Source organism: Sander vitreus, chromosome 6, assembly GCF_031162955.1.
Source record: "Sander vitreus isolate 19-12246 chromosome 6, sanVit1, whole genome shotgun sequence".
In the NCBI taxonomy this organism is placed as follows: domain Eukaryota; kingdom Metazoa; phylum Chordata; class Actinopteri; order Perciformes; family Percidae; genus Sander; species Sander vitreus.
The window spans coordinates 12,439,524-12,456,996 of NC_135860.1; the positions used below are offsets into that span (position 1 = coordinate 12,439,524).

General features: G+C 39.2%; 2 protein-coding genes across 6 annotated transcripts; one reads left to right on the forward strand and one right to left on the reverse strand.

Moving 5' to 3' along the window:
- The first annotated feature begins 382 nt into the window (after positions 1 to 382).
- rbp5 (retinol binding protein 1a, cellular) lies at positions 383 to 4,520 on the forward strand. 2 transcript variants are annotated; one of them, XM_078252628.1, is made up of 5 exons: positions 383 to 797; positions 1,142 to 1,326; positions 1,462 to 1,611; positions 1,704 to 1,805; positions 2,679 to 4,520. In XM_078252628.1, the coding sequence occupies exons 1-5, from the start codon at positions 722 to 724 to the stop codon at positions 2,730 to 2,732; spliced, it is 567 nt and encodes a 188-aa protein (XP_078108754.1). In that variant the 5' UTR covers positions 383 to 721; the 3' UTR covers positions 2,733 to 4,520. The 2 variants fall into 2 exon arrangements, with proteins under 2 accessions (XP_078108754.1, XP_078108755.1); XM_078252629.1 differs by lacking the exon at positions 1,462 to 1,611 and having other exon boundaries at positions 387 to 797.
- Positions 4,521 to 5,117: 597 nt separating this feature from the next.
- LOC144519475 (tumor necrosis factor receptor superfamily member 5) lies at positions 5,118 to 17,270 on the reverse strand. 4 transcript variants are annotated; one of them, XM_078252627.1, is made up of 9 exons: positions 16,665 to 17,270; positions 16,362 to 16,487; positions 13,847 to 13,993; positions 13,643 to 13,736; positions 13,204 to 13,280; positions 10,795 to 10,905; positions 9,525 to 9,674; positions 9,314 to 9,423; positions 5,409 to 5,566 (listed from the first exon to the last, which is right to left on the reverse strand). In XM_078252627.1, the coding sequence occupies exons 1-9, from the start codon at positions 16,726 to 16,728 to the stop codon at positions 5,510 to 5,512; spliced, it is 936 nt and encodes a 311-aa protein (XP_078108753.1). In that variant the 5' UTR covers positions 16,729 to 17,270; the 3' UTR covers positions 5,409 to 5,509. The 4 variants fall into 4 exon arrangements, with proteins under 4 accessions (XP_078108752.1, XP_078108751.1, XP_078108750.1 ...); XM_078252626.1 differs by lacking the exon at positions 9,314 to 9,423 and having other exon boundaries at positions 5,118 to 5,566; positions 9,525 to 9,671; positions 16,665 to 17,260; XM_078252625.1 differs by lacking the exon at positions 9,314 to 9,423 and having other exon boundaries at positions 5,118 to 5,566; positions 10,795 to 10,902; positions 16,665 to 17,247.
- Between the last annotated feature and the right edge of the window lie 203 nt (positions 17,271 to 17,473).

Genomic DNA, 17,473 nt, shown 5'->3' on the forward strand with positions numbered 1-17,473 from the left:
ACCAGCGGCATCATGAATGTAGGGCAGGCCTACATATTATTGCATCAATAATCATAATCCCATAGCCTAATATAATCATTCTGAAATGGTCCATTCTGCATTATGAGTAGCCTACTTTTACCTTTGGTACTTTAAATAGGCTATATTTTGATGCTAATACTTTTGTACTTTTACTTAAGTTTGATTGTACGATTTTTACTTGTAGCCTAATTCGTATTTCAGGTCACACACAGAGTACTTCTTCCACCAGTGAAGATGACTCCAATGGAACCGTAAATTAACTAACTAATTAACAAACAAAGGAACAAACACAATTCTGTAAAATGTGTCTGCTCAGTAGGCTACATCTTCACCCCACCCACCACATGTTCAGGGATCCGAAGCACCGCCTCTGGTTAAACTGATCCCTCTGAGTAAAAGCATTGCTTAATGTGGTTCCTCTGCAAAACTCTCAGCCTCAGAGAGTCGCAGCTAACTGGAAACGATTCCATAAATCCAGTGCGAGTCTCCACCCGAGAGGACTTCCATTGAAGAGCAGCCTGCAGCAAAGAAACACCGTGCAACAGTCTCATTTTACTTGTCCAAAAAAACGCTGCGTAAGTAAAACTGAAATCAAACACGGCGGCAGCAAACATTCTTTGGGATCCAGACTCGAGTCGAGGAAATAAAGCATAAGGAGAAGTAGAGATTTCAGCTCGTCTGGAGTTTTGGAAGGAACAAAATGTCTAAACCTAATTACTCCGGCACGTTTCATATGGTGGATCAGGTTAATATGGACGCCTATCTCGCAGCTTTAGGTAAGACTCTTTCAGTGGCATTATTGTAGCTTACAAAGCTGTTACCCTTAAAACAATTCATTTTCTTTAATAATCCCCTCGATCTACATTCAGACTTGTTATGCCCTTTTATGTGTACACTTGTGTATTTTCGTTGCTTTGAGGCATTTTTTTAAATATTCAATCATTGCTTTCATAATGTGGATCATCTTCATTTCCAGCTGCACACTAGTGAAATGAAATCACCACTATGTCCTTTCTATGACCCCACACACACACACACACACACACACACACACACACACACACACACACGTATAGCTCATGTTATATTTAATTGTATTATTAATTATCTTCTTTCTTAGATATTAATTTTGCCCTGAGGAAGATTGTGTGTCTGTTGAAGCCCTCGAAAGAGATCAGCCATGAAGTGGCGACAGGGGCCATGAAGATCCGCACTCTCACTACCTTCAAGAACTTTAACATGGATTTCACTATCGGAGAAGAATTCACTGAAGACCTGAGACCAGTGGACGGTCGTACCTGTCAGGTGTGTGGTGGGGATGTTGTTGTTGTTCTGAATATTCACATTGACTTGTTTGGAGATGCGTACAGGCTTGCTGATACTGTGAGTATACAGTATCATAACTTGTTATACGAGTTGTCTGTGTGTGTTTTTAATTAGGAATGTCTGTGCAACGTCATCCAACCTACTGCTCTGTTTTTGTGCTGTAACCACCATTCAGGAAACCAGTGCATGAATCCGAATGAGCACCATTATCTTACATTGACCAAAACAAGACAAATGAGCAAACGGAAGCAAAAGAAAAGAGAGGTTTTGAACTTATTGACGCCCTTTTGCAATGCACAAAGACTCATGTGAGCTACTTTATATACTAACTGCACAACATCTCTGTGCTCATGCAGACTACAGTGAGCTGGGAAGGAGATAACCTGGTTTGTGTACAGCGAGGCGAGAAAGATGGACGAGGCTGGACACACTGGCTGGAGGGTGACAAGCTGCATTTGGTAAGGATGTATGGATGGAGTGAAAGGCAGAGGGAGAGAGTGATACGGAACAAGGAAAAAAAAATATTTAAAACATAAAAGGAAACAAATGCTAAAATTGAAATGCTAAATGAGAGGAGGACATGCAAATAAGACAGGGTTTGGAAGTTGCTATTGCCTTATTATGTTGCACTACACTGTCTTTGTGGGAAGAAGTTCTTTGTTAAAGGGTTTGTGGAGCTTTGTGCATGCTTGAGGGGGAATAGTAGGACCCTGCAAAGGAAGGCAAACACAAAAGAGGAAGAAGACTGTTGAATGCACAGCTTGATAAAGTGTAACAATTACCACAGGACCAAGGTAGAAGAATGGTTCTTAAACATTTTGGTTGTAAAGGAGTTTAAGATTATAGATAATCTGTCAGCGCTGATTAAGACTTCAAACAATCAGCATTGTTCAGCTAAATAACTCGCTGGATTTCTAATGCCTCTGTTGCAGTTAGGACAAAGCAATGTGTTGTTGAAGTCCAAACTCAGGGGAGAATTGCAAAAGAAATGCCAGCGGGGATCAGGTTCTAAAATGGTGGATTTTAAAGGTTACACAAAGCAAGAGAAGGGAGCAGCAAGACAATAATAAAGAGTTAATGAGTAAGTGGGAAGTTGGAGGAGGAAAGGGGGGAGTGGGTTCAATGGAGGAAATAAGTAGATGTAGAAAGAGTGGAAGATTAATTACGAGGTCAAAGGATGGGGGGGGGGGGGATGAGGATGGGATACAATACCAGGTTTGTGTATTACTCATTAATCTCTCCTTTGATGTGCCAAACTGTTTTACTAATTCTTACTATTCATTTACCCCCCATTCTCTTTCCTCCCCTTGATGTTTCTTTCCTCTCTGCAGGAGATGAGAGTTCAGGGCATCGTTGCCAAGCAAGTCTTCAAGAAGGCTAATTGAAGTAACTGAAAATATGTTTTAGTGAAATTACTTAACAGAATACAGTTAAAGGGATACTTTGCCTATTTTAACCAGCTTTGCATCATAACAATGTGGGTACTATGTAAATGAAGTGTTATTATGGAACCCACGCAACTTCTGGGAAAGACCCGCCCTTCAATAGCATTCACACGCTACTATTGGCCAGGCGTCCATGCTTACGCAAGGTAACGGAACCCAATTTCTTAAGGTCCTAACTCCTGACCAGTCGGCTATCCTAACCTAAACTACTAGAGGTCAATGCCTAACCCCAACCAATCGGGCTGCATCGTAGGGTGGGACTTGCCTAGAAGTTGCATGGGATCCATAATAACTCATGACAACAATGCAACGCAACAATGAACTATGGTAAACTTCCCCTCCATCTTGCAAGATCACCGTGCTCATCTCCCAGTGAAACGCCAGCGAATGATATCTATCTATCTCTCTCTCTCTCTCTCTCTCTCTCTCTCTCTCTCTCTCCCTCAAATTTAGACCGAATTAAGATTAAACTGTAAAACTAGACAGTGCTGATCAAATATAAACAAAGTCATCCAACCAACTCACCTAGATGTTTTTCAGAAGCATCTTTTAGCTTACCGTTTAGCTGTAATATGAGATTGTTTTCTACCAGCCGGTCGCCATATTATATCTGTGAGGTGCTCGCATTAGGTTCGTTCGAGATGAGCCAGGCCTGCGCAGAATCGATCATCCCCAGCATTCCCAATGCATGCTGGTTAGATTTGTGTCCGACTTGATCCCGACTGAAGTTGCTCTTCACCGACAGCAAGACCCAGGCGGACCCAGGGCATGCTGGGAAACACCTGCCTCTCAGCTGATCTAACAGCTGATTGGTTCAGAATCAACTCAACATTTTTTTAAAACACGTTTTATATAAACTTTTAGTTTTTGAATTGGAGGGAGTTGAATTGCTATTTGTCTGATTTAAAGACTTATTCTGTACAGAACGCATGTAGTGTGGCTGATAGTGACATTTAGAAATCAGAGAGACTAAACCCGTTCAGATTACGGATCATCTACAGTCTGTTGTTTATTGACAGCAACAGATCGCATGTAGAGAATTTTGACAGCTACTGTTTTAATAAAAACAACTGTAGACTTTGTACAAGCTGATATATGGGTCTGATAACATTTTATTACATTGGAATCAGACCTAACAGGATGTGAGTTTTTCTGTCACTTCCTGTTCAGCCTAAAAGCTGCTGAAAGCGGCTGGAAACCGTCCGACTTGACCGCGGCTTTTTGTCATCGCCCCCTGCTGCTGCCGCCTGCTCTCGTCTACTTTACAGGCGAGGCGCAGTTCATCTTGAACGAGCCTACTATGTCACCCACCAGCAGGAGTCATTATTGTTTTGGTGAGGCGCAGTGCATTTTGGTAGTTGTTTTTGTTTTTTTAGAACGTTTTGAGCAAATGGAATACCACAGCCCCTTTTCTTAGTTTTCTCTGGCCTTGTAGCACCAATTTAAAAACAGCCAAGTTTTATGAAAAGACCCTTTTTCCATTGGCAAAAATACTTCTTTACTCGGTACATTTGAATCATTTTTATAGTTTTTAAAAAAATTTATAATCAACATTATTTTGAAATATCACAATAAGACCGAATATCTGTGAAAATACATGGTAATTGCCTCTGTTCTGATGGTACTAATACTACTAACTGAGAATGACTTGTGTAAACATTCCCTACACACTTCCTCATATTGCACTATCGATCTTTACAATGTTATAAACAAATTTGTCAGACGTCACTGCTGCCTCTTTAATTCATCACATCATTCTCCAAGTTTTGTGCGTGTTGCATATCTTAAGGTTGGTGGTTAAAATGTTTTATTACGATGTACTTTAAAAAAAAGAGATATTTTTAAATTATAATTACAAAATACATGATTTACTATAAAGGTTAAGCCCCAGAATTCTTTTTTAGCAATAGTTACTCAAACAGGAGTAAATACAGCATTTGTTGGGGGCTTTTTTCTGCTGTGGATTAATATGCGTTAACTGTACATATTTACAGCAGCATAATAAAATACAGTGCCCACATTCATGCTAATGAAGTAACAGGTTACACAGTGCACAAGTGTCACTCACTGAGTGTGTTTGGATGACACTGGAGCTCCATAAAGAATAATAAGCTGCTTTGACTACACATACATACTTGTTGGAAGGATATATTCATTGTTGGTTTGGCCTTTTCATAGGATTTGTCAGAAAAAGAAAAGTATTATAAAAATAGACTAATAGACAACACTGAGCTGTAGCTAAAAAAAACAGACAGCAGTGCATTTACTTGTGAAGCTCCTATCTAAAACTCATTCACATTAAAAGGACTGACGTACAAACCTCCATCAGTGTTTTGGAAAAATACCTTTTAGCTGTTTGCTTTATTGTAAATGCAATACAGAAATATCACATCACTTGAGGTGAACTTCTCGTTAATGTCCTGCAGGGGGCAGCAAACCATCAGCCACCTTCAACTCTTCTGGAAAAGTGAAACCTTACTCTTTAGTTTCTTTGGTATAAATAGGTTCAGTTTGAGGTTTGAAAACTAGTTGCAGCATCCCCAAATTGGACGGGGACTCCATCAGTATACTGTTACACCAACATCTATTTGATTATGTCCCACACCACTCGTCCTCCTGTGGCTCTGAGTAGCTCCTGAGGAAGTTGCCGGTGCAGTATCCGGCACTTCCATTCGTGTGGCTGGATTCAGCGAATGAAACCGAAGGCTTCAGTGGAGTTATAGGAAGGATGATGTCCACGCTGTCTTGTGTGATGCAACTGACCGCATTATCATCTGAGGAGGATAATAAAATCAATGTTTAGTGTGACCATTCTTCAAAGTAATGTTACATCAAACATGCTTTGCACTTTATGTAATTTATGGCCATCTTAATGGGGCTGAAAGCATTTATGAGCATTGGAAATGAATATAGACAATTAAGAGTTGGAAAAGGGAATACATTTTTCACTCTAATATACGATGCTTGAAAGTTTAAAGGAAAACACCAACATAAAGTGTCTTTGACACTACTGGTGGGATGAACACCAGTCTACCAAAAGATACAGTCAGGTCCATAAATATTGGGACATCGACACAATTCTAATCTTTTTGGCTCTATACACCACCACAATGGAGTTGAAATGAAACGAACAAGATGTGCTTTAACTGCAGACTTTCAGCTTTAATTTGAGGGTATTTACATCCAAATCAGGTGAACGGTGTAGGAATTACAACAGTTTGTATATGTGCCTCCCACTTTTTAAGGGACCAAAAGTAATGGGACAGATTAACAATCATAAATCAAACTTTCACTTTTTAATACTTCTATTAGTATATTTTATACTTCTAATCCTTTGCATTCAATTCCAGCCTGAAGTCTGGAACGCATAGACATCACCAGACGCTGGGTTTCATCCCTGGTGATGCTCTGCCAGGCCTCTACTGCAACTGTCTTCAGTTCCTGCTTGTTCTTGGGGCATTTTCCCTTCAGTTTTGTCTTCAGCAAGTGAAATGCATGCTCAATCGGATTCAGGTCAGGTGATTGACTTGGCCATTGCATAACATTCCACTTCTTTCCCTTAAAAAACTCTTTGGTTGCTTTCACAGTATGCTTCGGGTCATTGTCCATCTGCACTGTGAAGCGCCGTCCAATGAGTTCTGAAGCATTTGGCTGAATATGAGCAGATAATATTGCCCGAAACACTTCAGAATTCATCCTGCTGCTTTTGTCAGCAGTCACATCATCAATAAATACAAGAGAACCAGTTCCATTGGCAGCCATACATGCCCACGCGCATGACACTACCACCACCATACTTCACTGATGAGGTGGTATGCTTTGGATCATGAGCAGTTCCTTTCCTTCTCCATACTCTTCTCTTCCCATCACTCTGGTACAAGTTGATCTTTGTCTCATCAGTCCATAGGATGTTGTTCCAGAAATGTGAAGGCTTTTTTTAGATGTTGTTTGGCAAACTCTAATCTGGCCTTCCTGTTTTTGAGGCTCACCAATGGTTTACATCTTGTAGTGAACCCTCTGTATTCACTCTGGTGAAGTCTTCTCTTGATTGTTGACTTTGACACACATACACCTACCTCCTGGAGAGTGTTCTTGATCTGGCCAACTGTTGTGAAGGGTGTTTTTCTTCACCAGGAAAGTATTCTTCGGTCATCCACCACAGTTGTTTTCCGTGGTCTTCCGGGTCTTTTGGTGTTGCTGAGCTCACCGGTGCGTTCTTTCTTTTTAAGAATGTTCCAAACAGTTGATTTGGCCACACCTAATGTTTTTTGCTATCTCTCTGATGGGTTTGTTTAGATTTTTCAGCCTAATGATGGCTTGCTTCACTGATAGTGACAGCTCTTTGGATCTCATATTGAGAATTGACAGCAACAGATTCCAAATGCAAATAGCACACTTGAAATGAACTCTGGACCTTTTATCTGCTCCTTGTAAATGGGATAATGACGGAATAACACACACCTGGCCATGGAACAGCTGAGCAGCCAATTGTCCCATTACTTTTGGTCCCTTAGAAAGTGGGAGGCACATATACAAACTGTTGTAATTCCTACACCGTTCACCTGATTTGGATGTAAATACCCTCAAATTAAAGCTGAAAGTCTGCAGTTAAAGCACATCTTGTTCGTTTCATTTCAACTCCATTGTGGTGGTGTATAGAGCCAAAAAGATTAGAATTGTGTCGATGTCCCAATATTTATGGACCTGACTGTATTCCCCCATTTGACAATTCGGTGATGGCTTAGAGGTGTTGAGATCTGGTGACTGTGAGGGCCACGGTGTATTTTCATACATATAGCCCACATTCGTAATCTTTTTCCATTCTTCTATTCAGGGTTTCTAAGTGGTACTTAGTTGTTTAGAAATTAATTTAATTGTGGATTAATGCACAACATAAAATCTTATATTTTTTGTTGTTATCATTATTCTGGGCTGCACGCCCACAATGTCGCGTCCTGTGCCCGAAGTGTGGGAAAACAACAATGCGCATGCCCAAAGCTGATTGCCTGTTCTGTTGTCATTTGCAGGTAGCTAGTTGTCAGCCATTAGTATTTCTTTTTTGTTAATTAACTGCGTTTAATTCCAGACCACACTTCTAATTAATATAATATATATTTATAATTAATTTACCCATTTTTATGTAAATTTCATTTGACCTTATTTGATTTTTTTTAAATAAATGGTCTGTAAAGGAAACCGTGGGATGGTATGTGTGAAAGAGATTAGCAGTGACCTTAAACTGTACACTTCAAAGCAAATTGTATCTCTGTTGTGGCTAACAACATGCGTAGTTACTGCCAGTGGGGTAGTTAGTATTTCTTTTTTGTTAATTAACTGCGTTTAACATGAACAATGTGGATTATCTACTACAGCCACATTAAAGGTCTGCCTATTGCAGACAAACTTGAGATTCACACCTCGTACCCACCAGCCGCGGGATATTATTATGAACCAAACCGCTGGTAAAAAATAAGAACGCTAATCCGGTGTGCCAGTTTAGCTGGTGATCATGTTAACTGGTGATATTTGCATAAAATCTGTGAATATTCAACAAGGCCCTGCCTACTTTTTAAGAGCGTTCTGCTCTGCCTCCACCCCTCGAGTGCCAGAGGTTCACATTTTCACGAAGTGTTTGCAAGTGAGACAAAATAATGGATATCGCTGAAAACATCACCAGTTTATGTGTAATACATGTCCACATGTTTAAGCATTATCCACACAAATACGACACATAGGCTACTGTATGAACGGAAAAAACTAAAACGAAACAATGCACTAGAGATCTAGCTGGGATTCGAACCTTGGATGTCATGGACAAAAAGGTTAACATACTAGCTTATAGTTGTGTTTTTTTCATATTAGAAATCTGAAACAGCAACAACTGAATGTTATCAAACTCTCTCAGTACATCAACATTTTGTAATCATATACCATAATGAGATAGGCCTACACATTCTTCGTATGAGATGGCCCACAATAACAATGATAAATGATCACGTTTGTGCATGACTGACGTGTTTCATTTTTACCCCCAAAACGGAATAAAGTGTTAAGTGGGGTCATGCCAGTTTGTTGTACATCAGTTAGGTTTTGATATGTGAGGCAAAGATGAACCTACTTTACTGTTTCACCAGTTAACATGATCACCAGCTAAACTGGCACACCGTAAACTAACGTTAACGGCTAACGCTAGCTTGACAGAGAAGTTGTTTTTTTGGCTTCCTGCCTTCCAGGGTGTTTTATTCAGTGTTTTATTCAGAATGTGATCTCAAGCATCTTTCTGGGAGGATTACCAAATAGTAAAATTGGGCAAACATAGCTAGCTAGCCAAACTGGCAGCTGGGGATTGAACAGTAACGTTAATGTCAACATTAACAGCAAATTGAGAACAGGTATGTGCTCAGTTGGATTCAGTGGACCAGTGTTAAACTGTGTGGGAAATGTGAAATTGTGCGTTATGTCAATGGTATTTTCTGGTTTTGCATCTGTCCAAAGTATTTGTTGCCCATTTTGGGGTTTACCCGTGGCATCGACCACAATGAACCACGTTGTCCCTGGTTTGAGTCTGGCTGAGAAACGTTGTTGCATGTCATCTCTCTTATTTGCTGCCATCTCTCTACTGTCAAAATATCTTATGAAGAAATGACAAATGCCAACACAAAATCATTTTTATTGAATAGCGTAATATAAAACTGGTGTGTCTGCATATAGCAGTGCTTAGGGATTTCTCACCTGGGTTAAAAAGCGGCAACTTGCAGCACTCAACGGTGCAGCTCTCTTGGCAGTGACCGTTCAGCTCTGTGAACGGTAAAGGCAGCTCCAGCGAAGTGATCGGTGTTCCTGGAACCATTTCAACCAGAGTAACAGGAACATTGGAGCCTGCTGTCAAACACAGAAGATGTCACAAATAGGGTCAAAATACGATTATTCAGTATCATGCTCACAAGGAATATCTTTGGCCATAGTACTGGTAACTTATATTCAATATAAAAATATACTGATTGGTCCTTAGGGGGCACTATAATCAAACTCTGCTCTAGCACCAAAAGTGAGAGGTGAGGTAAGGTGAAGTTTGATCCTGATAAGTATCTGAACAACTTTGTCTCTCGGAAAAGTTCTTCATACCTTTGTACCTTCAAAGAAAATGTGTTTTATTTTAACAGTTCAACTACTGGCCCATGATTTCTCCTAATCCCACTGAAAAGTCCATTCTCAGTATATGTGAAGGAGGTTTCAAGTTTTCACATCCCATTTTGTAAGTGTAATACTGGACTTCCGAACTAGTTGTCAGGCCCTACCTTCTCTCGATTAATTGTATTGTCTGTAAATTCCAGTATTTGCACCTTGCTTCACTGGAAATACAGTAAATATCAATGAAATACAACATACCATCAGCCAAAACAATTATCTATGAGATTGTGCCCCATGCGTAGGACCTATTTCTCAGTATGAGTTGCCTGTGAATGTGCGTCACATTATACCAAATAACTGTGTCAGGCTGAATATGTACAGGATGTGGTTTCCCCATTCAGTTTGTCATGCTCGCCGCCAAGCTTGTTTAGCATCATGTAACAAGCTTCCTATTTAACCTTCCTGGGTTACTAGTAACTCAAATAAATTCTGCTTTTGTTACATTTCTTTTCACATAAATGAATTCCAGACCACACTTCTAATTAATATAATATATATTTATAATTAATTTACCCATTTTTATGTAAATTTCATTTGACCTTATTTGATTTTTTTTTAAATAAATGGTCTGTAAAGGAAACCGTGGGATGGTATGTGTGAAAGAGATTAGCAGTGATCTTAAACTGTACACTTCAAAGCAAATTGTATCTCTGTTGTGGCTAACAACATGCGTAGTTACTGCCAGTGGGGGCATGCCTGCACACCGCTTCGTCACCTCTTTGGGAAGACTTTTTTTCTTTTAATAATGAGGACAAAAGTGTGTGAAAATCAATGATGAAACACACCTACACATGTGACGCATTGTACACACCTGCTTTGTATGACTTGCGTTTTGCCCTCCAGCAGACGAGACCAAAAAGGAAGAGTGCAGTCAACACCAGTCCTGACCACAGGCCTGCGGGTAATATCCAGGGACAATCTACTAAAGCAAAGAGAGGGGATGTTAGAGGGACCTAAATACATTTGTAAGGTTTCCTCCTAAATGCACAAGTAACACCTGGGAACTTAAGTGGGAGTGAGTAATTACTGAATACTCTTGATTCCTCATTAATAATATTGTGAGGTAATGAATAAAATTACTGAGACTATCAAAATGGACTAAAACGGCTTTCTGAAATCTCAACAAAAACTATGAAAACTATTATGAAGGAATATTTATTACATTTCTATTTCATTTCAGTATTTTGTAAATTATGGTCAAACAAGATTGATGCCAAGGCATACCATTATTACTAACACTTTATTTAACATTTCTTAGCAGTATGTAAACTCTTAAGTGGTTTATAATATACTATAATGTATTTGTAAGGTGAGATTATTTTGTTACATAGCGTTTATTCATGTATGTTTCAGCATTTATAAAAAAAAAAAAAAGAGTAAAAAGTCTGATTCCAGCTTCTTTAAATGCTAATATTTTCTAGTTCCTTGACTCCTCTGTGACAGTAAACTGAATATCTTTAAGTTGTGAACAAAACAAGACAGTTGAGGATGTCATCTTGGGCTTTGGAAACACTGATCAACATTTTCACCATTTTCTGGCATTTTATGGATACTAAATAGGTGGGACTAAAATGAAATGTTAGTCGTCTCCTCAGCACCTGTGTTTGAAACAGATATTTCCCTTTTGTATGATGAAAACGTTTTGTTTCCAGGGAAAACAAAGTGTCACAGGTACATTTTCCACCTAATCTGTACAGTAGTAGCAGAAGTAAGATCTGTACAATATACTTATTTGACTGGATTGAACTGAGTAACCTGTTTCAGTCACTGATCTCACAAAAAAATTAAAACTCTGATAATTTCAGCATAGAGTTAAAAAAACACACAAGTAGGGAAGAAGTTGCAATGTAGAATGTTTTTCTAAATGTCCATCTCTGTTCATTCCTCAGTGGACTCAAACAAAACTCTGTCACCTGATTGGGTACTTTGACCTTTGTGACTTGCACTGGCCAGATTTATTTATTTATTTATTTATTTATTTATATTTGCTTAGACAAATGGTGCTTGTGTGCAAATCATGAATGTATTTTATAGATACATAATAATTCTCACAGCACACGTGTTCTATCTGTAAAGTCCATTGAAGAAAGCCTAGCAGGGCCACAACATCCGTTCATTTTAGCCAAGCTAGTGACAACACAACATCTTGAAACAGTCCCCTTAACTTGTCCTGTTCTTCAGAGCACTGCATTCTCTCTTGGCTTTAACCTCCACACATGTTCTCACATCCCTCCACTCCTACATTACATCTTCTGAATACCTGCCTGCTGCTTGAGTAAATTTAAAACCCTAGTGTACCAAAAGAACACTCCCACACACTTATCAATATTTAATGTTTTGTCACTCACAGCCTTCACTCTGACCTGACTCTTTTCCTTAAACCTACAATAACAGATTATTTTGCCCACTTGGGGGGAGCAGAAAGAGTTGATATAGCGAACTTTTTAGCAAACAGGTGCTTATTACATTCAGCAGTTATGGAGCAACATTATCATTCATTAGCTGCTGTGTTTCTGGACACCTGATGGATTTAGGTCCAATATTCACTGTCTTTTAGCTCTGTTTTTGATAGTTTTTTCTCTCTCTCTGTTTTACTAACTCCTGTGGGAAATATCTTGCTACCAAATGCTCCACTAAGTCTGCTAGCTAGCTGCTAGCTGTTGGTTGGTTGGTTTTTAGAGCTTTTTCGTTGAAAAAAAAGCTGCCTGTTGTGGCCAGAAACGCCACCATTAAGGCAGTTGAGAATGAACTAATACAGTAAAATTGCGGCCGGGAACAAAGAGCTGACACTATAAAGCTCAGTTGACCCCTTTCACATGGTCACTTATTGTTTTCACATTGTTATATGATAAATTTTTGTTAAAAAAGATTGAATATTGAATATTAAATGTGTATTCTCTAAAGGGGGAATTACCCTTTTATAGCCAGTCACAATGACAGAATCGCTCCCATCTCCTGTTAGAGACATACTAACTGCAACAAGTGCATTACGTCACTCTCTTCCTTTGAAATGATTTTGCCGTCTGTACTACTTCTACTTCCTCTCTGAATGACTTGGTCATATGACACATAGGAACTAAAGTGCAACAGTAACTCACTGAGTCAGGCAGAATAAGATAATCTGCTACATTTCACAAGTTAATTTAAACTAAGAGATGTTAAGATCTAAAGAGTGATACACATTTGTCACAACAGCCTAAAGATAAAAATGAGGACCTACGAGATTTAAAGTCGCCACAGATGGCATCAGTTGTTCGGGTTCCTGGAGTTTTCAACAGTCTTCCAAAGTCCTCACATCTGAAAACAACATACAAAGAAATGTATATCAACATACTGTATAGTGTATTTACAGCTAAATGAAAATGGGAAAATATTGGAATATGTTGTTTTTTTTGTCCCAGTAGAACCTGAAAGTTTCAGACAAGCGCCAAAAACAGTTTCTACAGTGTGAATAAAATATAGTCACAGAAGATGGGATCATGTAAATGCTTTGGGTTTGGAGACGGATGCTGTCAACTGATACTACACAGTAATTTCTGCTGTGTCTCTGAGGATGAATAATAAATGATGCACGTCACATTCTATCAAATTACATACATTGACATCCTCCTTCGGCTTTACATGTAATAATAACAGTAATAGTGGAGACGCAGTCTGACCTGGTGTGTGTTTGACAGGGCGAGAGGAAATCTGTAACGTTGCTGTAGGTCTCGCCTTCACACGGAACACAGATTGTATCATTCGTGCGAGTGGCTGCAAGAAAGAATTAGATGTCTTTTCAGTTGCCAGTTTGTACTGTATTTTGGTAAGATGCTTATTGTAGGACATAATGATTTATTTATCATTTTACAATGGAAGCCTACCTTGAACCTTGACCCCTTCACCCAGAGAGCAGTGTTTCACTGGCTTGCAGTGGTCACATAGATCATTGCTACAGTAGAAACCAGCCACACACTCACACACTGTGTTCTCCTGAGCTGTACAGTCCTTTACTTTCCTCTGCTTGTTTACTGAAAAAGAGTTAAAAGAGAGATATAGTGGAAGAGTGAGGTCTCTTCCATGTTAAGGGAAGAGCAGTGATGAACAAAGTACTTAGATCTTTTACTTAAGTAAAGGTAGCAATACCACAGTGTAAACATACTCTTTTACAAGTCCTGCATTCAAAATTACATCTCCTTTTCATAATAATGTATATTGCTAGATTATAATTAATAATAATAGTAATAACTTTTACTTATATAGCGCTTTCAAAATACTCCAAGACACTTTACAGTAAAACCATGGTAAGTACAATAAAAGCAGGTGAAGCAATAAAACAACGCAACACAAAAACAAGCATATTAAACAAGTATAAACAATAAAGCCAGCAGCTAACAGTAGATGAAAAGTGTGTGGTTATTATAGGGTGAAGGCTATTCTAAAGAGATGGGTTTTGAGAAGTGATTTGAAAGTGTTCAGGTCAGTACAGTCACGGATGTGTATGGGAAGAGAGTTCCAGAGGGAGGGGGCTACGATGGTGAAAGCTCTGTCACCCCAGGTACGGTGCTTGGTCCTGAGTGGGTGGGAGAGGAGGTTGGCGTCAGAGGAGCGGAGGTTACGAGGGGGATTGTGGCGGTGGAGGAGGTCTGTGAGGTAGGAAAGAGCCTGGTTATGGAGGGCTTTGTGTGTAATGAGGAGGATTTTAAATTGGATGCGTTGGGGAACAGGGAGCCAGTGGAGACTCTGGAGGACGGTGGTGATGTGGTCACGGGAGCAGGTGTGGGTGAGGAGACGGGCAGCAGAGTTCTGGATGTACTGAAGTCTATTTAAGGCTTTGGCAGATGAACCAGTTTTGTCTAAGTTAATAATGTATTGTCTAAGTTAGTGATGCATTAATGTGCAAGCATCCCTAATGTTGCAGATGGTAAAGCTGGGGCTAATTTCAGCTAATTTATATACTGCTGGGTATCTTAATCCACAATAATATATACTGATGCATTAGTTGATTTGTATTTTGTATTAATAATCTGAATCTGCAAAGTAACTCATGTTGTCAAATCAATGTAGTAGAGTAAAAAATACAATATTGGCTTCCAAATTGTAGTGGAGTAGAAGTATAAAGTAGCATTAAATGGAAATGCTCAAGTAAAGTACAAGTACCTAAAATTGTAATTAAGTACAGTACTTGAGTATTTATTTACTTTCCACCACTGGAAAATAGCACGGGCAGATTATGAGACAACAGCCCCTTTGGCCATAGACTGTAAAAAGCACAGACGTGTAAAATGCTTCCCACCCCTCCTATATAGAAGCAAGACATCCAGGCTGACAGAGACATGCCACCTTGTTGATGTTTCTCTGTAGTTGTTTGCTGTCTTCTGTAGCTGTTTTGTCTCTTTAGTCATTTGTGTCGCAGTAGTAATTTTATGTCTCTTTGTAGTCGTTTGATTGACTCTCCAACAAAAAACATTGTCAACAGTTGCTTTAAACAGAAGCTTTGGTCCAGCTTTTTGGTTCAGTAAGCCATCTATGGGAAAGATTGTCCTCTGATACAGACTTGTAATGTTGGCTACATAAATACAATTGACTGGACCTGACTTGAGAGTGACAAAGTTGACCTTTTAACAAACTGTTTTCCCCTTTTATTTCCACACTGTAAAACATTTTAAGCTGGTTCAACTGGAAAAGTTCCCCCGCTGTCTTAGACATATAAGTTAACAGAACTAAACTTGAATAATTTGTTTAAATTCTTCCCATTAGCTGTCAAAATTATACAAAACTAACAGTTAGGTTCACTGAACCTGAGTACAAATTCAATAGGCTTAAGATTTCACTACATTCTAGTTTAAAAAGTCAGTTTTTTCATTTGACAGGTTTTTACAGCTGCTGCTGTTTTGCACCAGAGTTAGTGCAAAGACAATACACAAGGCTGCAACCAGTAACTTTGTTAAATTAGAAGTGTATTATTGTCAAGGTTGTTAAAATCATCTTACTCAGCATTGACACTATCATATTTTCATGTGTAGACTTGTTCCATCTCTTTATTGCAACTATGTGATGTTAACACAAGTGAAATATTTAAATCAAAGACTCTTTTTTTTCAGCCTGACAAACTTGATATCTTTCAAAACTATGGGTTCTCCACCCAAAAGTTAAAATAATCTTGTTAAGAGTGAAAGAGACACAGCGTGAGTTATGTAAAGAAAAATTGAAAAGAGGAAGATGTAAAAGAAGCGGATTTCTGATGCTGTTCACATGAAGAGACAATTGCAAAATGAATATCTATACTCAGCAGGGGTGAGAAAAAGGAAGGAACTACTGTATGTTTGTGTTTGCACTACAGAAAAAATATGTGTGTGCGTGCATACAGTACTATGTGCATGTGTGTGTGTGACTTACTAGAACTGCACTCCTTGCAGACTTGACATTTAGGCAAGTTATTTTTTGTGGCTGTGTAGAACCCACAATCACATTTGGCACACTCGGTCGTCTTTGTGCTGTCACACTCAGTTTTCATGTACTCTCCTGATAAAAGTTGGGAAAACAGAGATATACAGAAGATTTGGATGTTAGGCTGTAATGCAAATACAGTATGTGAAGAATGCTGAAAAGCTGAATATTTACACAGAACATGCAGTAAACACTGTGTCGTGGTTTGCATAAATAAGTGTGTCATCCAAAGAGAAAAGAAATGTGACTGACCTGCAGCACAGCGATCACAGCATGTCCCATCTTTACTACTCTTTGTGCAGTTCATATTAGCCATTTGTTGCCCATTCGATTACAGTCCTCCACCGGTGTGTATAGGATCTAAGCTTAAGACTGCAACGACTGTCTTCCTGTATACACTTCCTCTAAACCTGCTCCTAACCATTGAAATGACAGTAATTTAATTAATATCAGCTCAAAGAGCGTCACTTAGGTGCAATCTCTTTTCCCTTTCTCCTTTTCTGACTATCTCCACTCTCTTTCTGCTGTCTGAACTGTCTGTGCCTACAGATGTGTTTCCCCTCCTCACTCTTACCTACTTCTCATGTTTTTTTCTGATCCTACACAATGGAAAACCCCAGTGACCCTAATCTGCTGTTTTCCCCTCTGTCTCTCTGTCTCTCAGTCTCTCAGTCTCTCGGTTTCTCAGTCACTCGGTCTCTTTTTCTCTATGTCTGTCTCTCCTCATTTCCTTCCTGCCCTAACCCTCTCACTGCGAAGTAAGCTGTGTGTGTTTCTGTATAGCTACAGGACTAAAGGCTGATTTTGGCACATAGCAAAGCAGCACAATGAGACATTTCCTCTCTCAACTACACCCTTTTCCTTTCAGTCCATCTCCATTGTTTCCACAGAACCTTTGTCCCAGTGGCACAGGGATGTTGTTGAGCTGAAACTGCAAAGAGATTTTGTAGTAGCAGTCGATCAGATCAGATCAGATTTTTGGATCAGTCTGTCCTCCTGTGATCCCACTTACCCACAGTCACTCCCTCGTTACCGCAAACACAAAAAACAATCTACAAATA

Coding starts and splice junctions, on each gene's coding strand:
- LOC144519475 (XM_078252624.1), bottom strand. CDS start 16,728: ATGGCTAATATGAACTGCACAAAGAGTAGTAAAGATGGGACATGCTGT. Junction 16,488..16,664: donor CTGTGATCGCTGTGCTGCAG/GTCAGTCACATT, acceptor AACTTTTATCAG/GAGAGTACATGAAAACTGAG. Junction 13,994..16,361: donor CTGCAAGGAGTGCAGTTCTA/GTAAGTCACACA, acceptor ACTCTTTTTCAG/TAAACAAGCAGAGGAAAGTA.
- rbp5 (XM_078252628.1), top strand. CDS start 722: ATGTCTAAACCTAATTACTCCGGCACGTTTCATATGGTGGATCAGGTT. Junction 1,327..1,461: donor TGGACGGTCGTACCTGTCAG/GTGTGTGGTGGG, acceptor GTTTTTAATTAG/GAATGTCTGTGCAACGTCAT. Junction 1,612..1,703: donor GGAAGCAAAAGAAAAGAGAG/GTTTTGAACTTA, acceptor GTGCTCATGCAG/ACTACAGTGAGCTGGGAAGG.